This window comes from Pyrgilauda ruficollis, unplaced genomic scaffold (assembly GCF_017590135.1).
Source record: "Pyrgilauda ruficollis isolate IOZ18807 unplaced genomic scaffold, ASM1759013v1 scaffold108, whole genome shotgun sequence".
NCBI lineage: Eukaryota > Metazoa > Chordata > Aves > Passeriformes > Passeridae > Pyrgilauda > Pyrgilauda ruficollis.
This window is the reverse complement of record NW_024508988.1, coordinates 145089-166912: the sequence shown is the minus strand read 5'-3', so window position 1 is coordinate 166912 and position 21824 is coordinate 145089. Positions and strand designations below refer to the sequence as shown.

The following is a 21824-nucleotide window of genomic DNA, read 5'->3' as shown; positions in this document are numbered from 1 at the left end:
AAACTTACCAAGTAATTAGAGTAAGGAATTAAAAGTATATGTGTGTGTGTGTTTGTGTGTGTATGTGTGTTTATCAGCTAGTCATGTAAAGAAGATCTGCAACACAGGGTGAAGGTAGGGGGACAAGGGTTAAAAGTTACAGCATGTCTCTGTTACTGCAGGAAGGAAGAACAATTTCCTATGTAGCTTCCACAGCTGGTTCCAATTCCATTACTGTTTCGATTACTAATTCTCCCATGCCACCCATAAATTACCTTCAAAACATTAACATTTAGGCTCTCTTATAGCAGCACAATTTTATGTAATGTGACATGAGGATAAATTGCTAAGTGACTTTATGCATCTGTAAAGAGAAAAAGATACATTTATATTGTGTGGACTTGAGATCCATGCTTGGTAGAAACACACCTTCCTTCATGCTTCACAGGTATATTCTTTTATCTATGCTTATGGCAGAAGAAAGCAGTGCATTAGGGCCAGACTATACACCTCCTATTGCTAAAATGGTTGTAGTACCCAACAACACTGCAATAATTTTTAAGATGTTCAAGGGAAGTACTAAACACTAGGTTAGAAATGGTAACCAGTGGGAATATCCTGGCTTTATTTGGAATCATAAAGCAAATAATTGTAAAATGTGGTGTGCAACAATTACGAAACATGCTTGTCTTCTATGTATTTATATGGTGTATTTTACTACAGTAGCTATATATGCTGAAATCCCTAAAGCATATTCTATCAAAAATACTGATTTCCATACATGTAATGTAGCCTGAAAATTCCGAATTATTACAATTAAACCTGACAGGACACACAACTAGACAGACACTGATTTCTACAAAGCAATTACACTTAACTGTCCAGTATGGCTCAGCTCTGGGTTATACAGGGAAAGAAGAAAGACGTCATCACAGCCTTCAGTGGCATCTCACCCATGTTAAATCAAACACTTATTATAGTTGTTCCTTAAAAAGCCTGAAGTATGTGAGTACACAGAAACAATGCTTTCACTCTTTATTCCAGACTAAGATAAAGATCCATTGTCTTGACAACATTAACTGTTGTGCACAGAAAAAGAACACAAAAAGTCAACATCATACCTTCCTGAAATGCCTCATTTCAGATTTTTACTGACATTAAGATCTCATACATCTTTCTTCCTTCCTAACATATAAAAATGTAGATTAGATACAACCTATGATGTCTCTCCTTATTCAATAGGATTCTTGATCTTCACAAGGAGTTGCTGATGATACTCCCTACTACGTAAAGATTACTTGAGTTACAGGAAAAATCTTCCTTTTACAATCTAAAGTTGAAGTTTGAATTATATGATTCAAATGAAATTGCTATTACTTTTTAATGAGATAATGGAATGGATTAGCAACAATATGCATCTTCAACTTGGTCATAACAGAAGTTACCATTCTTAGTTCATACCAATCTAGTACAAAGATGGCAACTTCAGATACTCATATGAAACTCTACAATTGCTTTTTGTGCGAGTCAGGAAAGAAAAGCACAATCCACAGACATAGAGAAGTCCAGATTCCAGACCACACATCTACTGCATATCTGCTGTAAAATTTTCAATATGACAATTGCTTATGTGCTTTTGTTTCAAATAGGATAAAATGTCCCACCTTACAGCGGTGCTATGCTGATACTCCAGTAGCTATAGTATGTTTGTTCATTGAGCGGTTCATGTTCCACTAAGACAGAAATTATTACTAATGCCTATTACTTACAATCATTGAATAGTTTAAGTTGACAGGGACCTGTAAAGGCCATCTAGTCCAATGCCCCTGCAATGAACAGGGATATATTCAACTAGATCACATTGCACAGACCTCTGTTCAACCTGGAGTTGAATTTTGTTTCCAGGGGTGGGGCATGTACCATATCTCTCTGGATAACCTGTTCCAGTGTTTTACAGGCCGCAGCATAAAAAAAAATCTTGTATCTAGCCTAAATCAACCCTCTTTTAGCTCAATGCCATGACCCCTTGCTCAGTAACTACAGACCCTGCTAAAATGTTTGTCCTCATCTTTCTTGTGGGGCTCCTTTAGGTACTGGAAGGCTGCAATAAGGTTTCCTCAGTGTCTTTCTTCTTCAGGTCCTAATTCTCTCAGCCTTTTTGTCACATGAGAGGTGCTGCAGCCCTCTGAGCATCTTTGTGGCCCTTTCCTGAACTCACTCTGAAAGGTCCCTGTCCTTCTTGTTTTATGCTGGGGACCCAGAGCTGGATGCAGTACTCCAGATAGATCTCACCAGAGCAGAGCAGCGGGGCAGAATCCCCTCCCTGCCCTGCTGCCCACAGAACCCTGGATGCAGTCCAGGCTTTTGGGCCTGCAAGCACACATTGTCAGATCACTTCCAGCTTTTCATTCCCAAGTTCTTCTCGGCAGGGTTGCTCTCCATGCCTTTGTTCTCCAGGGATGTAAAAACAAACTAAAAACCCTCCACAAAAAAGGGGAAAAATATAACAAGCTTTGTGTATAATGCTTATGTTACAAGTGCAGTCTTGATGCTGTTGAAAAAACAGATCCATGATACTTCATACCTCCTGGCTGACTGATTGGCGAGGTTCCTAGGGAATGCATGATTCTACTGTTAACTGATAACTACTGTTTCCATTAAAAAAGCAAGCTCTATCCATAAAAATCCTCTAGCAGACCTTCCCCTGTAACAAGCAAGTCCAACATGCTATTCTGTCGAAAAAGAAACAAAAGTACAAAATATGCCAAAAACGTGCATGAGAGAAGCATAGAGCTTATAAACACTTACTGGCTTTTCACAGGAAAAGCTGAAGTGGTGGGCAGGAACATATGATCCATAAAATAATCTGAATCAAATGCGGTCCAAGATTTTTCGTTCATGTTTGTTCAAATTCCCTGTTATGGACATATTCCAGACAACTCATAAGGAAGCCAAAACAAGGATTCCCAATTTTGCATAGTTGCTGCAATTGGCCAGAATTTAACTCCTGTTTCTGGAATTCATTCTGTAAGCCCAAATTCTTCACATTAACCTCATGTTTGATATAGCCCGTGAATGTGTGATCCACTAAATGACATGGTTTAGTTGTGAAACTAATGCCATCTCACATAACACCTACTGCTGTCCTAGACTTGACTGTTTCCCAAGCCTCTTAAGACCTTACACTTCACCTCTTGGGAGCCACACAAAACGGACAGTAGGATATGCTTCCAAAACAAATGGTTTCACAGTGAGTTTTTCAATGCCATTATTCTGTTTACAGAAAAATTGCAAAGTACAGGCCATCTGAAGGCACTTTTCTTTACATGCTTGCTTTCAGAATTTACCTGGCCTTCCATACCACACATTTCAGGTACTTTGGATCCTCAGTTCATTTAGCCACCACAAGTAACATCCAGTCTGAGACAGCAAAAATGGATCTCTGTGTAGAGAATGATGGCAACCCCTTGTCTTTAGGTTCCTCTCATAAGATCTGATAAACCACTACAGACAGGGAGAAGCTGCCTTCATTTTTTTTAGTGAGTAAAATGACGGAGTTTAGTATTCCTTTACGTAAATAAATTCTTTCAGAAATGACAATCTATTAAAATGCATTTTAAAATGCAGAAACCCTGACATTGGGTAAATTCTTCCTACCGGTGAACCACTTACCCTTAGAATTTCAGTGTAATACAGAATTAAGGAAATGAAGAAAGCAAAAGAATCCTGCTTTCAAAACAAGATCATCAGATTGAGACAAACAGGTACAAAAACTATTAAAACCCACTATAAGTTACTCATGCATTCTGAAATCCTCACAGTCACTATGATACCGAACAATTCCACTAGCATGGACGCTAGGTGAGGGAACAAGCTAGAAAGAGTGAGCAAATACATATAAATAGATTTTTGCAGCTGGTTGTGGATATCAAGGACTTACAAGTATCTATTAATACTGACAGGGACAGAGCAGATAGAAATTACACTATTAAAATTTTGCACAATAAAGGGAGTGGAAGAGTTCTGGTTAAGACACTGGAATTTTTCATAAGGTTATGCATTTGCTCCAAATGATATTTACTGTTCTAATGTCCACAAACTTGCACTTAAAGAACTCAAATAACCAATAAGCTATAATATGAACTTCACACAATTTAACCCATCCACCCCGAAGGATGAAAGACCTGAGATGACCTTCTTAGAACTTGCAATTACAGCAAGGTATGGCATGTTAAGCCTCATGCTTACACAGTAAGCCCTTCTCACTGTAAAAGCGCCAAGCTGAGAGATTACTGTCAGTGTGCCTCCTGCATGCCTTTTTAGCTAGAAGAATGGCACACAGCAAGGTCAAGCAGTGCATTGTCAGCGGCTGCCACACAGTATTTTCAAAGCACCTACAAAACCTAAAGCTGGGTTGTTTTCTTTGGTGCAAAATGAGTTGTTACAGATTAAAAATAAATTCAATATTATTTGTTCAATTTATTTCAGATAGAAACATTCTGAAAGTTTGGATTCTCATCAGCTCCTGGCCTGCAAGACAAACTTCCTAACACAGAAAGCCTAAACCTACCGATGATTTTTCTCTAAGATGATCTGTGGCTCAATCACTCCTGATTTAATTTTCTTTATGTACAAAAACTTCAATACCTACAAGGTGCTTTGAACCAAAAACTAAGGAAGGTCTAGGAAGTTTCAGTTACTGGGAAATTATCCTGCGCAATTTAATTCTGAAAATGAGCCAATTACCTTAGTAGCGATGTAATCATATGAGAAAACACAGCATAAAAATACTTTTTAATTTTCATTAAATCTGTTTTAAATGCTTTTAAAAAAATCACTAACTGATATTCCAAAAAGTGAACACACAAGAAGTGGCAAGGTTGACTTCAGGAAAAAAAAAAATTCCTTACTATACTTGGAAAGCAAGTAGGTTTGATAAATAAATACATAACCGTCAGAAGGAAACATGAATCTGTAACCCCAGATTTTTTTCTCGCAATACTTTGGAAATTTTCAAGACTTTAAAGCATTACTCAGAGTAACATGAACTCTTCTTCAAACACCAACCCACAAGCTGCAGCTAGACACAAAATTTTACCTGTAAAATTTTGGGTAGTTTCTGTGGTGTTTTCCCACCCACTCAAACTTGGTTGCAGAGTCCCTCATGAGGATACTCCCTAAAAGTACTAGACAGAATTGCAGCTTCCATTAATTCCTACACTATGAGATGATTCTCAAGAGGTAAACTAATGCAAATTGCATTAAACTACAGCTGACAACTATTATATTTTTTTACAGGATAGGACCAGTTTTCATAACTATAATGTGAATTGGGCAGATACTTATTTAGTATTATTTAGTATATTTATTTAATCTGCCCAATAGCCTTATAAATAGCATAGTTGTAGCTGATTTAGATCTAGTGACGTTCATTTTACTCAGAGGAATTAATTTTTCTGCTGAAAATGCATTGAATTATTTTACTACTACTCATTCATTGAAAAACAGAATGCAGTTTCTTATTTGGAAAACAAGACTTTGAGAAATCACAGGAAACTACCATTAGGCTTTCTCATAAATTCACTGTCTACTCAATGTATCATAATTGTCTTCCCAAAGAAAAAAAAAAATTTATGGACAACAACTGGACTAAGCCTTACGCCATTAATTTAGAGATAATTGAAAGAATCTGCCTTTAAAATTGCAGTTGTCCAATGCAAAAACTTTACTACTTACAGGCTTGCACTGTCACAAATACAAACATTTGTTGTTTTAAAAATATTTTTCATGAGTTCCTTTACAGAAAGGAGAAAAATATGAGAGCCACAAGAGAGAGGGATACAAGCAGGAATGGGAAAGAGAGGATCAGCGGAATGCCTGATCCCTAAAAGGCACCTTAGGAAGAGCAATTAAATACGACAGAGTACTGGTCTGAAAAAAAGAAAAAAAAAAAGAAAAAAAAAAAAGCCCCAAACTAACTGGCTGTCCTCACCAAAGAAAATGCTAGATAAGGCAGCATTTAATCATGGAACAGAGGAACAACTCTGAAGGACTCTGAGAAAATAAATGTAACAAATGCCAAGTTAAAACAAATGAAGCTATTAAAACAAGTAGTTATTGACAGAAATCCATGTCAGAATTCTTAAACTATTTTCTATTGAGATGGACTGTGAAGTTTACTCTCGCACTGTTATTTCTAGAATTTAAATTTGGATGATACACTTCTAATTAATCAAAAATCATCAAACTCTTAGGTGTGACCCAACATTTAACCTTGCATGCCTGCACAACCATGCATGTCATCCAAATGAGAGAGCATTTTTTAAACACAAGGAAAAGTAAATGTATGAAAAAACCACAAGTGAATAAAAAACAGTACATGGGGCTTTACAGCTTCTCCAGAATTTTAATATTTTCTTCAGGAAAAAATTATGGAGATAAAATCCAAGTTATTTTCAGATGGTCTTAAGGCATCTAAAACGGCATAGAATGCTCACAAAGACCAAGACTTGACACTGTAGACCAAGCAGAGGTTGTCCTTAAAATGATTCAGCACTCTGTGTCACAGTGATCTTATAAAACAGTGCTGTTTGAAGACACTGAGGATGATTAAGCTACTTAAATTTTTCTTCTAAATTTCCATTTCTGACATTTTTGGTACTCAGTAGAAAAGGTAAATTAACTTCAAGAAGGAATGTCAGTGAGAAATACCTTTATTCATATATTTAAGACAAGATCAGTTACTTTGTGGCATCAGTTTTGCAAGGGACATACACTGACTATTTGAACTGCAAAAATTTACAAATCTGGTGGCATTGAAAGCCAACTGATGCCCAGAGATGCCACACATAGTCTGATATGCTCATCTGCCTTCTTTGCAGAGACCAGCATCTTCTTCTAACCAGCCTGTTACTTGGGATGTTCCAAAACATCCCAAGTAACAGGCTGGTTAGAAGAAGATACCTTTATAAATCCAGACAATGCATGAAACTTTTAAGATTACTGAGCTAAGAAAGAAACATTTACACTGCTGCATAAATCCTAAGTAACTTTTCCATCCTCCAACTAATCTTCCAAAGTTGACAACTGAATTTTAACATGAGAGAAAAAAGGGAAAGGCTATATGTATAACATGATTCCTTTATGTTTTTGCTACCCTCTTTAAATTAAAGTATTAAATCCCATGGTTTGCCTGTAGTACATAATAGCAAAAGAGCAGCTAATACACAGCTAGTAGAGGCAGACATTAATATAAAATTTGTCCTAATTAATAGGACATTGCAACTCTAATAAAGGTTATCAGCTCTTTCTGACACCTGAACTGCTCTAGAAATATAGAGCACTCTACAGTAAGTGATGGGGAAATACCACTATATTTGCGATATTTGTGAAATACTTGACTGAAAAAAACAAGCCAGACTTTCTAACATTTCCATTAAAATAACTAATATCAATTAGAACTCTAGCTTCTACTTTTGTTCCAGACACTTGAATTCTTAAACTGAGTAAGGTAACTCTTCAAAGCCATCTTTTTCCACAACAGAAGTTTTGGTCACATGTAGAAAAATAAGTTCTACTCCTGATTTCTACAGCTCTTCCAGAATTTATTTCCTGTATTGCCCTGGCTCCAGTCCAGATGAGCACGACAGGGCATGGACAAAACATTATACTACTCAGTTACAGCTCATGTGAGTTTCAGTGGCAGGGAAAAGGGACAAGAAGGACATTCCTTTCCCAGATACCAGAAGCCATTCACCTTTGCTTAACTGTGCCAAGCATGGAGACCATTTTCCATGTGAATCACCCTCTTTGCACACTTTGGCTACTAATATTCTTTATTAATACTGTTACTCTTTACTTTCATATCCATTGCTGTATCCAGTAAATAGGTCTTATCTCAATTCATGACCTCTGCCTTTTGCGTCTCCCACCAGAGGGAGGGAGGGGAGCAGGCCATGGTCTTCTTTTTAATGGAAGTACTAAATTGGGGAATACCATTCCCAAACCATGACATGGTTCATACTCATTATTATATGAAAGATGACCTAAGTGGCCTCTGTACTGCAAAAGATCACTATGACTGACTGAGTTCAACCCTTATTTAAGCCCTTGTGTTTCACCACATGAGAATGCTCACTGGCATTAATCCCACACATGCAAATAAACCAAATCAAAAGTCTTTCTTCTTTGGTTATTTGAATTCTTTGGTATTTGGTTATTTGAATATTTATTAATCTTTAGTTACAATGGTATGTCAAATAAACATTCACGAATAGTACACAAGGTAATGCAATAAAATATTATCCAAGATTCTAAGAATTTGAAAATAATTTCATTAGACTTTAAAGTACAAAGAAAAGGATAAGCAGGAGTAAAGGAAGAAGGTTCTGTGTGATTGTTGTGTGATCTGGATACTGTTAGTATCAAGTATGTGTAGTCCCTGTATACTGCTAAGTGCTCACCTGCAAATAAGAGATGTCATTGCAGCAGTTGTAAAACAATATGTGTGGTAGACTCACATTCATAAAAATCCAAAGCCATCTTTTAAACAAAGAGCAGACATTCCTAGAGTCAACAAAACTGCTCTCCAAGGATTCTACTGGAGTGGTCTGCAGTTCCAACAGTTTAACATAAATCATTTGTTCATCAAAAATCCTGTGAAGACTTGTTCATAGGAGAGGAAGTGTAACTGCATGTCACTTACACTCTCCCATCAAATCCAATCCTTTTAAATTATTTGTTCATCCCCACCATAAATACTTCAAGTACTTGTTATCATCCACTTCATCTTCCTCTTGATTCTAGCAAGAGTACTCTGTACCTGTATTTCTCCTTAATCTGTTTAGAGCACAAACAACTTATCAAAAAGATAACACTCACATGCCAAATAAAGGGAAAACCTGTTATCTTCAATTTGTGTTTCCCATAGCGATGCAAACGAAGTTGAATATAGTGTCACCATTGCTGTTCCCTGGCCAAATTTAAAAATATTTTATGTATTCTAACACTGATAGAAACTATATGCTATTTGTGCTTCTTTTTTAAAGTATATAGGAAATTCATTGCAACAGCCAAAAAACGCATCAAGCATCATGTAAAGAGGCAGTCACCACTTCAATTTGACAGTGTTTTCAGTTCTCAAAGAATAACTTTATTTCAGTATCTTCACTTCCAAATATGCCAGCTTCTACTGGAAGTAAAGAAAGTAATATTCAGGACAAAATGCTCACATACCATTGCATGTACCAATGTTCAGCATTGCATTGCATTTATCATTGCACATACCATTGCAACCCATTCTTGTTAAATAATACTGTATCAAAAGTACAGTGTTGTGACTGGGATAAACATGCAGGGTATGTGCTTAGAAAGACTTAATGGTCTCGGAGGGATGAGCATGAGGATCACACTTTAACTGTGGAAGGTTTATTGCCACAGCGTATTTGGCCTTGAGATGAACAACACCTTGCATCAGTCTTAACAGCTCCCTCTTCAAACACAGAAATGGTATGAGCAGCTCCTGAAGCATGCTTTCTACGGGCTACAGCAGCTAAAGCTGACTTGGTAAAAGGTCTCTAAAAGAGCTGATAAAAAGTAAAAACAGGACGGAAGATCTCTGAACTTCATTAAAAAGGGCAGTAAAAACTAAGATTATGTCCTAAGACTGGTAAAATCACCTCTGTCTAACTTTGAAGCACCTCACAGTCAACAAATACATGCCTCTTAATGTTCTCACAAAATACCTCTGGAAACAAACTCACAGGACCCTAAGTACCTATCTGTAGGGGAAACGTTCTAAAACTTTTCATATTCTGCCATATTACATTAAAATCCGTATCATCCACCAAAAAGCATGGTGAGATATACAGCAAAGAAGGCTTGGACTTGCTAAGCTCTTCAGAATTAATCAATAGAGCCCTTGCAAGTACACTCTAGGAACAACTGGTAATCATGAATTCTGGGGCACTCAGTTGAAGACAGGATGAGCAAATACTCCATGCCTTTTTACTGAAGACCAACATTCCCTAAGGGAATTACCTTGTTAGCTTCCTCTCCATATGATGATCTGTTCTTTAAGTTGAGTATTCCTTTCTTTACAGCTTCTGTTTGATTCCGTCACATTGGAAGACCAATGATTTGAGAGAGACCAATTATTTTGTTTTCTTCTAATTTTTGCAAAGTTTGCAAATCTGTTTTAACTCACTTTGGATATAATCTTTCTCAATCTTTGCACCACATTAATGATCCTTAGAAAAATGCCACAACTTGTACCAAGTTTAATATAAATAAAATACATTTACCTCATTTTCATTGTTAAGACTTAAGAACATATGCATATATATGAAAAAAACATTTGCTTCATTTTTATATAGGAAGGTAACACAGAAGCAAATTTAAAGCAATTGTTAACTTCCACCTATTTTATTCTCAATAACTAGAAATACTTAATGCTTCTCACCCTCAAAACCACACTTTTCTGTCTCTGTTGCATACAAAAAATTGCTTTGTTCAGCTTACTATACCTTTTCCTCTTTAGATAAGATGAATCATGACTGGGTAAATAAGATTCAGCAGGACAGATAATTCTCAATCTAAATCTTACAAATCCTTAGGAAGACTAAAAATTCCCACAACATTTACTTATTTTTAAAACACTATAATTTTTAGTCTGGTACCATAGCCAAATTCTAATTGGAGCAATTACAGTCTACTTAAATTCTCCATCTAAATCAGCAGGAAATGGCTTCCTTCAATTCTGAACAAGTATTACTGGTATGTCCTGTTAAACTTCTGAAAAAAAAATTAAAATATCTCCAAATAATTCTAAAACCTGAAATACAGCTATGCTATCATTTTGGAAACAGGCCAAATCAGAGTACAGCCTTGGGCTGTGAAGAGGCCCAAGGCTGTACTTGGTTCAAGGACATAATTACAACATGATTAGTATCCCTTTGGTGCGGCAGGGAGAAACAGTTCTCTGTTCCGAAGGAGAACGAACTGTAACTCAGCTCCAAATAGAAGGTAAATCCTTGCAAATCCATCTAGCAAATTCTTTAACAATCACCTTTACCTGTTGGCTCAAGGCAGAAAAAGTGTCACGAGAAGCTAACAGTACATTAAGTTTTGTTAATGATCTCAGCACATTTTCTAATAACATGTAGAAGAGAGCACTGACAGATATACACTGTTACTAAAGTCTTCTAACACGTGTCATCCATTCCCTTGAAAAATGTTTATGTCCTAAATTTAAATCTGTCTACCTACCAATCCTGACACAACTGCTCTTGCTAGTCTTTGTCCTTCTTCAGACAGGTTTTGAGTGAACAGATATCAGACAGATTCCCAGCGCATTTTGCCAGGCAAAAAAAGCTGGCCAAGCCTCTACTATATTTCCCAAGCCAAAATTTATCACATGCAATATTGCCCTCATTATGCGATTGCCCTCTTGCAAAACAAGCTGTTTTCTCTTATAAAGAGTTTTCTGAAATTTTCTAGAAAGGTTTAGATCAGCCCTGAAAAACTTCACACTACAGAAGATGCTCTGCTTTTCCCTCCTCCTCTCAGCTTATGACCATGTGAAAAATGGGCACCAACGATCCCACCAGGTTTTTATGCCATCAGAAGAAAAGGCACCACAGAAAAGTAAGTACTGATCACAGCTCAAATAGCCAGCATGACGATCACAACTCAAACAGCAAAATAGCCAACTCAAAAAGCTTTAATTTGCCTCGCTCCCCAAATTAATGCAAGCCTTTTATATAAAATGGGATACTAAACCAAGAGGAAAATATCAGAGGGGATTAATACCACATCTACCTATTATCCTTGAAATGTACTTGATAAACCACTACTCCTTACACTACTACAAACAAGCATTGTAATGCATTTGGATAAATACTCACAACTGTATTGCGGTTTCTTAAGTATCATCACTTTTGACACAAATGGAAGTGAATGATACCAAATTAGCAAGTCAAACTAAATATTTATTTGTTAAATGTAACTAATGATCAGTATCAACACAGATTAAAGAAACACTGAAAAATCCTTTAAAACAGCACCACAGACTTACAGATATGAAATGAACTTACATCAATTTGGGGAAAAAAGTACTGCAAGTCAGAATTCACACTTGTAATACAACATCTAAGGCTCTGTTAAAAAGTTGTGTTTGCTTTGTATCACAGGTGATTTATGCAAATTACAAAAATGCATAATACTCAAAAAATACCAGTGTCAATTCAAAACATTGTGCAATTAACTGCTGTTAGTCATTTTCCCACAAAAACACCAAGAAGGTATGGAAAAATTCCCATCAAAGAAAATAACCACCAGCTAATCCGTCTACCTAAATGTTTATTTAGTAAAATAACTCATGTAAGCTGGGCAGTCCTGGGCCAGCCCTGGACTCCAAAGTTGTCTGCCTCATAGCAAGACAAATTTGACAAATGTCTCTACTGACAATCTGTCATAAGAAAGGAAAAACAAAAGAACAAGCAATACTGAAAAAAAACCCACATCTAAAGTCAGACTTGAGAGACAGTGGGAAAATGTCAGGGTGAAACCAGCATTTTGATGAATTTTATCTGTCATACAAAATTCACAAGACTTCAAATTACAAATTATATACCACAACACCTAGAACTACTAAAGAAAAATTTGATTCCTTCAGGATCAAAAGCACAGATACTTGTGTTTTCAAGGAATTACTTCAGCAGCAAAATAAGATAATAAAAGAGAGAGTCTCATACTACATCTGTGAAAAAAATATTCAGCTTTCAGTTTCTTCTGTCTCAGTTCTGCACCCATGCACACCAACCACTGTCTATGTACAAGCAAGAGAAAGGAATCAGAGTTCTCATAACTGCAACACCTGCCTTCCTTGGGGCTCGCAAGATCATACTGTGATCACCAATCGATCAACAGGAAACCACGAAAGCACAGCTGCTTCCTGATTCCCTTCACAGGAAAGAAAATAACTGAGTTCATGAGCAGCAGTAAGGGAAGGCTCTAGACCCCAAAGGCCTCTGGCATTCACACTGACACAAAATCTCCCCAGTTATAAATTAACTGTTTAGACTGAAAACCCACAAGTCTCATATTTCTGCTGCTCTGCTTATTCTCAACCAAATCTATTCTAGACTGTTTTGTAACTATTGTCTTAAGTTCAGACAAACTTAAATCACACCAGACTGCAAGTTACCTTTCTGTCTGAAACTTTTCATTAGGGTCTTTTAACTGTGGTCACCAGTAACTTCACTGCATCAAGCCAGTTGTAGCATTATTCAAATTATTTTTTTATGAATAAAAAATAAATACCAGCATCTTGTTAGAAATTAAAACAGTCAATCAGCATAGTGACTACTGAGAGAGAAAGGCTAAATTCAGCTGTTTTTGAAAATTGTTTTGCCTTTGGAGAAGTTGGCAGCAATGAAACAGTGATTTTAATATAACATGACCCATAGCAACTGAAACCCACTGAGTCTAATGATGCCCTCAGGAACAGAGACCGACTCCACAGTGCCCTAACAGCCAGAAATTAAGAGAATTCCTGACACAGATCAACAGTAAGTAAACTTAGGGTTTATGTCATTCTCAAAGAAAATTCTGGATTTATCTCTTCGTGGTTGCCTGAGACAGAACAAGTCATCTGTGGGGTACAGATACAATGACAGGAGATATGGAACTAAAACGTACAGTCTGATAGTTATAGAAATCCATAGACAACAGTGAATCAAATTAATCAGACAAAGAGATACAAATACCTAATACACCAAAATTTCCCATCACTTATCCCTTGTAGGTAAACAAAAAACAAAACAGAAAACGTCTTCACGTAAGTTTAGGCTTACTCTAAAAATGAGAAATGTCATGGCTCAAGAAGCTCCTCTCAAGCATTCAAAATGAGTTCTCTAAACTTTAAAATATAAGCTCAAAACATGCAAGGTAAGAGATATTACAGAAAAAGATCAAGCAAACTGAATCCTGAGTAAAAAAACAAAAGAAAAATCAAAAGGAGTCTTGGAACCCCTGGAAATTCAGTGGTTTTTAGTTTGGTTTACGTTTGTGTAACAGGACATACAGGTCTTTTACCAGATGGTTCAATACATAATAAGTAAGGCTGTTTTCACAGGACTTCTATCATTGTTGTTACACATGGAAACCATCACACAAACCCCAATGCCACAAAATATTCTATCCAAGCAGTTTTGAAGAACAAACATCAAACCATTAATCTTTCCACAGAATCATCAAATAATCAAGGTTGGAAGAGACCTTTAAGATCATTCAGTCCAACCCAGCACTACCACTGTAACCCTTAAACCACTAAACCACATCAGTGCTAGATCCACATGCCTTTCAAGTCAATAGAGGAAGGCTGTTTAACTGAGTCTCTCTGATACCAAAGTTAGGGTGTTAGGGGTTCTCTTGATTTCAACACAGGAAAATCTGTATTCTTAACAACAAACAGGTCTGGCACTTATTTAGAAAAAAGCAAACCAAAATAAACACAGGTAAACAAAAACAACCAACCAACAAGCCCTCAGTTACCAGACTTAATTTCCTAAAAACAGTTTTGGCACAGTGGTTCTCCCTAGATTCAAGCCCTCCTCTGCCTCCTCTTTCTTGTATAAAATTCAATATGTGCTTTGGGAAATAAACCATTTAAAATGGCCATATTAAATATTTATCTGGGTTTTTTCATAACATGAAAACAAAAAGCAAACAATATACACTAATTGATGTTGAATTACCCTTGAGACTCACATGTGTATTTTTATTTTAAATCCTGATATTTTTAAATAAAAATAATTATTTGCATTTGATGAATTAACATTAGAAAAACTGCAAGAAAAACAGAAAACCTGCATTTTGAACAAGCCATACATCACCTGGGAATTCCATTAAAAAGGAATGACCCACATACAAATCAGAACCCACTCAAAGGATTAAAACATTAAAGAGAAACAAACAACTTACATTATCTTCCTCCTCTGCATCATCATTGTCATTGTCGTCATCACTATCCTTGAACCCAGGGGGAAGTGGTGGCCCGATAAATTGTTCTTCTTCATCATCATCATCATCAGTATCCTCAGCTGGACCTTTAGCAGAACTCTGGGATTGCATAGAAGGACCACTTAAAGCTTCATTTGAGCTGTCCTCACTTTCACTACATACTGCCTCTCTGCAAGAAAAATTTAAAACATTACTATTTGAAAACATTGTCACTTCCACTGTAATTTTCAGATAAAAGATGTCAAGCACTCTTGTAAATCAGCAGACACCAAAATTAGTAGCAAAATGCACACTAACTTTCATTAACAGAGTTTAGGCCCACCATCATCTTTTGAAACACTCTCAAGTGTTTCAAAAGTTACATTAAATTACCATTCTGCTGTTGCCCAAATTGGTTCTGCAAACACATTGATTTGGCATATGGAAATTTCTGACAAGCAAAGTCGTGGTGTCTATGCTCCTACAGTTTATTCAAAGCAGCCGCGCTCCCTCTGCTGGCAGTTCCCAAGCCACGCACGCGAACGGGCAGAAGGGCTATTGAGACAGAGAAGCTCAACTTCCAAGATTTCGTTTGGGAGCGTATATTTTCAGAATTTTTAAGTGAACAGGCTGAAAAAAAATAGCTTTCTTTTCCTGTTTCTTCATAAACTACAGTGATATTGTTTTGTTTGGGATTTTTTAACGTTTAGGTTATCACTTTAAGACTATAATAAAAATCACAGAAGTTTAGGAACATAACGAAAGACTAAGAAAACGAGTTTTGCCCTATACACATGTACAAGCAGGTACTAAGTCGCACAGGAAAAAATTTTGTTGGACAAGCAATTGAAACTGTTTCAGGAAGAAAAGAGAATAAATTAAAACCAACATGACTTAGGTCCTCAGATGTTACAGTGAAGAGCAGGGTTTGCAAGCCTGATAGCTTGTCTACATTAAAGACCTACATCAGAATATTACTACCTAACAAATCCAACACAAATATAAAAAGCTTCTCTTATTCTACAATAATAGAGCAATTGATATCCTTTTACCAAAGGGAACGTTTTCCAGCATGTGAGGCACAGATTGGGATCTTCAAAGTTCTTCAAGTAAGCTATCCTCAAAACTAACTCCATAATACTATATGCAAAAGAGTTGTATTTTGAAAGTTGATATGCATTCCTACACTAGCAAACGACACATCTTTTCCCCAAAAGCTAAACCATTTAATTAGTTTTGGAATGAAACTAAATAGAAACTGTGCCAGTGATAAGGATGTATACCACATAATCATTCAAGGAAGCCATTCCAATCCTTGAGTCCCAAATTTTCAGATCTTTATACAGACACCCAAGAACAGCATCCACCTTTTTTTCCTAATTATCTTTATAATTATCTCATTTGCTGGGAAGGAAATTGATCAAATCAAACATCTCAGTACTCTGAGGGGCAGCACAGCCATTCTCCATGTGATGTGGCCAGAGCTGCAGTGTAATTTTAGACCACACTCCAAGCACAGCAGGAAGAGCCAAATACTCCAGCAATAGCTACAGGTGTCCTCTGTCCTGACTGGGATACAGTCAAACACAAGAACACACCAATGCAGCCAGACCAAATCCCCATCTACTTTTCTGACATCAGCTGGGAGTGGTGCTGACCGAAAGGACAAAGCAAGCGGCGCTTCCCTCAACTTCTAGTCTTACAATCTTAGTCTGCCTGGGAATGTAAATAAAGAACAACCATTTTGCCAGCCCCTCTCCCAGGATTCAGAAAAGTGTAAGGACTTCTTTTTTTTTACTTTCCCTCATTACCTCCTCAGTAAGTGAAACAAGCTGTTAGAGGAAAAACAAAACAAAACAAAACAAAAACAAAAAAAAAAAAAAAAAAAAAAAAAAAAAAAAACCAAAAAAAAAAAAAAAACCAAAAAAAAAAAAAAAAAAAAAAAAAAAAAAAAAAAAAAAAAACCACAAACTAAAAACAAAAACAAAAAAAAAAAAGAAAGCTGTAATGGAGCATTGATGGCACACTGAGAAGAGCAATAACAAGAAACATCCTGAGAGTTGTGCATGTATGTGGGCATATCCCCCCCATGTGTTCATTCTCTGCACATCACTCAATTTTCTCAGGTTTTTCCTTTTCATATACTAACAGATTCTTTCATTTCACAAGGTGTAATTATACTTATGCATAAATTATATACCATAGCTATTGTAAACATTGCTCTACAGCAAAATAGCTCAGGAGAAAAAAAATAATCATTAGGTGTATTTCACATCATTTTGGAGTGATTTTTTAAAAACTGAAAAATTAGTATAAGGGCTGCTCTGATAATTTAAAAAAAAAACCTCTGATAAAGGTTTAAAAAGTTAAAATTTAAAAAGTTTTAAATTCAGTAAAATGTTGCCATTATCAGAGAATAAAAGATGCTATGCATATTAGATCAATAAATATTAACAAAAATCTCTGTTATAAAAGAACTAGAAAATCCTGTATTTCAGACTAAAATTGTCAGTTGCAGGATTGCTCCTCTGAATTAAGACTGAGTCACAATGGCATGTCTTTCTAGTTTCGTGTTTTTACTTCTAAGAACTAAGCTATATATCCTTTTTCTACATGGAAATATAAAACTTCCAGGAGAGCTTTTCAGGTTAAGCCATTCCTTCTTAATGCTTAGTGAAAAACAAAACCAAAATTTACTATGAGCACAACTCTGATGAGTTATCAGAGTCTACCTAATAACTCAGCATATTGAAACATACTTGTTATCTTCCTTATATTAAGTCCCTGGATGTCTCTCTTGTCAAGTCAATTAGAAGAATGAGATAATTACGGAAAGCCTCTGTATTGCCTGACTACTCTCCACCTTATAACTTGTTTAAATTGCTTATATATGTTGGAATCATCCATTTACAATACACAATCATGTTACATTTAAATTCTTGTCATCCTTCATTATGTCATCAAATGGGTATGTAAGATCATCAGAAGCAAATGGAAGTACAGAACATTCTTCCTTGGGCACAAGGCATACATAGGATACACAAAGTAGTAGTATATTGTGCAAGCATTTTTGTGGGAGTGCCCAGGTTTTCCAAAGACCAACAGGCAAAACCAAAATTTTCTAATAAAAATTTGTTGAGTCTGAAACTCTACAAGTTTGTCTATAATAACCTCATATAGGCTCATATAATAACCTACCACACACCAGCCCATAATATGCATATACTAGAGTCTTGCATGGGTTGTTAAAACTTCCATAGATACAGGAACCTAAAAATGTACAACACATTCATATCTGCCAGCCCTGCCAGACAATGGAGTTATGTGGTCCCCATTGCCCTCAGCTACTTCTGATTTCAGAGAATTTCAGAATTTAAATTGCAAATTCCATAGCATATATTGCTTGTCAGTAACAGACTAAAGTTTAAGAATAAACTTCAGGCTGAAGTAAAACAAAAAGCTTTCTCTACCTCATCATTACTCCACAAAGTCTGCACACAGAGGCTGTCCACCTACTTTGCCTTCTTTTTCATCAGGGGTGAACATCAATGTTCTATCTAAAGGTGGGCACAATAGCTGCTAATAAAGTCATCATATGTTGTCATTGTATTTGCCCTAATATTTTCAAAAAATACATGGTAACATCATTGTTCTTATTTTTAAAAAAGTATGCGGAACACGATCAAGGAGGAAGCAGCAAAATTGCCTCTTAAGTATACATAATGTCAATATTTGCAAATATTGACATATCTTTGAGAAAGAAATTTTTTAAAAAGTTTAAAATCAGTATTCCCACTGAAATACTTAAGATAAGACATATTCACAGGAGCTAAATGATACTCATGTCATCAAAACAAGCCAACACTCTCCTCAGATAAAAAAGCTGCTGCATGGAATCTCCCACCATATCTAAGTACCTTTCAGTTAATGTGGACCCAGGTCCTGTTGCACTGGATGCTGAAACTGATGAAGCACTGTATGGAATTCTAAACTCCTTTTCAGTCTGGTCTTCTTTCTCTCTTTCACGGGCTTCTGAATAGGGAGACAAAAAAAAAAAAAATAATCAAGACCTTTAAAAATACTAAAATTACTGGCTTCCTAACGACAGTAACATAGTTTTTCCCCAGACCTAGATGAAATACTTGAAAATGCAACAGTAATTAAAGGATTTAAGATACTTTTTCATATCTATTAAATTTCCATTGCTACTGCAATGATCACTCAAAAAAACATCAAAAGGACAATGTAAACACCCAGTTGTTCATTTGTAAATGTTATCAAAAATAAGTTGATCATATAAGGACACTAATATTTCAATTATTTCCAACATTATACTAAAACAAAATGATCACTTTAGAGAAATGTTGATGTTTTCATAGCACAGGGAACTAAATTAGTGCAGTTAAAGTATACAGATGTGTAAATAGGTGAATTTTAAATAATTTAAGCACACAAAGTATTGCTCACACTAGTAGTTCATTCTTTCTGCACTCATTGAAAAGGATCCCTATGAAACACTGCAATAAAATCAAAGCAAACAAAAACTTCCATCTCATATTAAGTAAGAAACATTGTGTTTCGCCTCTGTTAGATAAATGAAAAAGAAAAACATTTTTTCAGCAAAGCTAGGAAACACTTTCCACTGAAGAGAAACCCAAAGAGCTGCAAGGTACAGAACCAGGAAACATATTTTGATCTCAGCTCCACAAATCAGATAGTGGGATAGACATATCCAAAAGTTATCATGGTCATTACAAAAAGCTAAAAAGCCGAAGTGTCTCTCAAAAAATCAGAAAATAAGCGCTCACATTAAGCCACCCCCACAACACATACACATTCTTAATTGCTATAGTCTCAATACTAAAACTTGTTTCTAAGTTAAACAACTGAATTACATACAAAGCTTTATAAATTTTGGCAAAACAAGAAAATGCTGTGTGTTTCTTTTACTGGTATAAGCCTAGAAACCTGGGGATGGGCTAGGATGTGGTCTGCTGCAGGGTGAGGGAGAGGATATACTCAAGATGCAGGTCAAGATATCTTGACTTAAAAACATTGTATTTTTGCAATCACTTACTGACTTCCCCTATTAAACAAATATATTATGTAAATAAACAGTTCTTCATAAGGAAAGACAGCTCAACCTGAACAAGTAACAAATTTAAAAAGGTTTCCAACATGGACATACATTCCTGTGTTTAGATTCAGCCAACACAAAAAACAAAAAAAAAAACCAAAACAAAAACAAAAACAAAACAAAACAAAAAAAAAAAAAAAAAAAAAAAAAAAAAAAAAAAAAAAAAAAAAAAAAAAAAAAAAAAAAAAAAAACAGACAAAAAAAAACCGGTCTGTAATGTATTTTGGAATCCCTTATATATCTGAATTTCATAGTGTCTTAAAGTCCAAAAAGTCAATTAGCCTCCAAAAAGGTCTGATCTGGTTCTGTACAGAATCAGAGCAATAAAAAACATGGCATCACAATAAAACAAAAGGCATACATGCTTCAAAAACTGGCCAAGGGGAAGGAGAAAGTATGAATAGCTGGGTTGGCAAAGGGATTTATAGAACATGTGTGACTGTTCTCAGGGACCTTGTTTGAAGTGATGTTGTCTCGACTACAGGCAGCAAATGATACAATTTGCTCCACCTCCCACTCTTGAAACATCACCCTCAAAAAGTGCCCGCTGCCAGCACAGCAGAAGACAGCAACACATTTTGTGGGCTGCTATACAACCTGCTCTAAGACACACATTTCTTCTTCTCTACTCTGCAGTCTCGAGATTAAAGCTGTCTATACCAATTTCTCTTCCAAAATAAATACACAGCTAAGTAAAAGAAAAAACAAAAGAGGTTGTGTGTTTTTCCTGTATCTGAAAGCTGTGCCCCACAACAGGAGCTTTGCACATGCACACAGCTCTAACACTCTGAGACAACATCAGCAAATTAGTAACTTTACTGTTCATCGAGGCCCAAGCTGTTCAGGGCTGCCTTCCTCGAACAAAACTCCGTGTCTGTTTTTTCTTCTACACAGCCAGTCTGAGACACCTCAAACACCTCCCTAAAGGAGCAAATCAAAAGATGTTTTAAAATGCAAGAGCCAACTACGCTAGCAGCTTCTTACCCAAGACTTTCCTACTCCTCTCCACTGCAGTTCTTCTCGTTTGCTCAAACATGGCTTCGAGGTCGAAAGTTCGAGCCTTCTTCCCTGGAAATGAAGCAAACGGAGACTGGAACACAAGCCCACCTGGGGCTGACAGGCCCCACGGCTTCGCCCCCGCTCCGCCAGCCAGGCCCCGGCCCCCCCGGCCGCATCGCCACGTACCGAAGCCGGAGAAGCCCATGGTGGACGCCAGCTCCTGGTCGGGTGTCCCCAGCATCTCTGCATCTGCAACGAGAGAGGAGAAGAAACCACAGGGGTGAGCGGGGTCTGCGGGTGAGTTGGGCCGCCCTCAGCCCCGGCGCCCCCGTCCCTCACCGCCCTCGGCCGCCGGCTCCATGCTACGCCTGCCCCGGATCCACAACAGGCGCCGGCAGGAAGCGGCCGGGCGGGGACAGCCGAGCTTCCTTCCCAGTGAATGAACGCAACAACGTCAGGAATTCGTGCTCCTCGCAGCGCCACATAAAACTAAACCACGTTTCTGCGTGTGTTATGCAGATGCTCCTTGAGCTCCGCCAGGCTTGATGCCCTTACAAAATCCCTGTGAAGCCTCTTCCAGGGACCGACCACCCTCTCAGAGGGTGAGCCTTTTCCTGATGTCCAACCTGAATTTCCCTTGGCATTCTGTTATTCTGAATTTCCCTTTCATTCTGTTAAAAACGGGACTGGACTCCCGGAACTAAAAGTG

The 21824-nt window shown here is 36.9% G+C and overlaps 1 protein-coding gene across 1 annotated transcript in view; it reads right to left on the bottom strand.

Annotated features, from left to right (window-relative positions):
• WDR70 (WD repeat domain 70) overlaps positions 1-21500 on the bottom strand; it is a 124177-nt gene extending 102677 nt beyond the window's left edge. The window contains exons 1-5 of the mRNA XM_041472598.1: positions 21455-21500; positions 21302-21364; positions 21101-21184; positions 18897-19011; positions 14962-15169 (exon numbers count right to left, since the gene is read on the bottom strand). Coding sequence (XP_041328532.1) covers positions 14962-15169; positions 18897-19011; positions 21101-21184; positions 21302-21364; positions 21455-21476 — 492 coding nt within the window. The 5' untranslated portion in view covers positions 21477-21500. The remainder of the gene's footprint in view (positions 1-14961; positions 15170-18896; positions 19012-21100; positions 21185-21301; positions 21365-21454) is intronic.
• Positions 21501-21824: the final 324 nt, after the last annotated feature.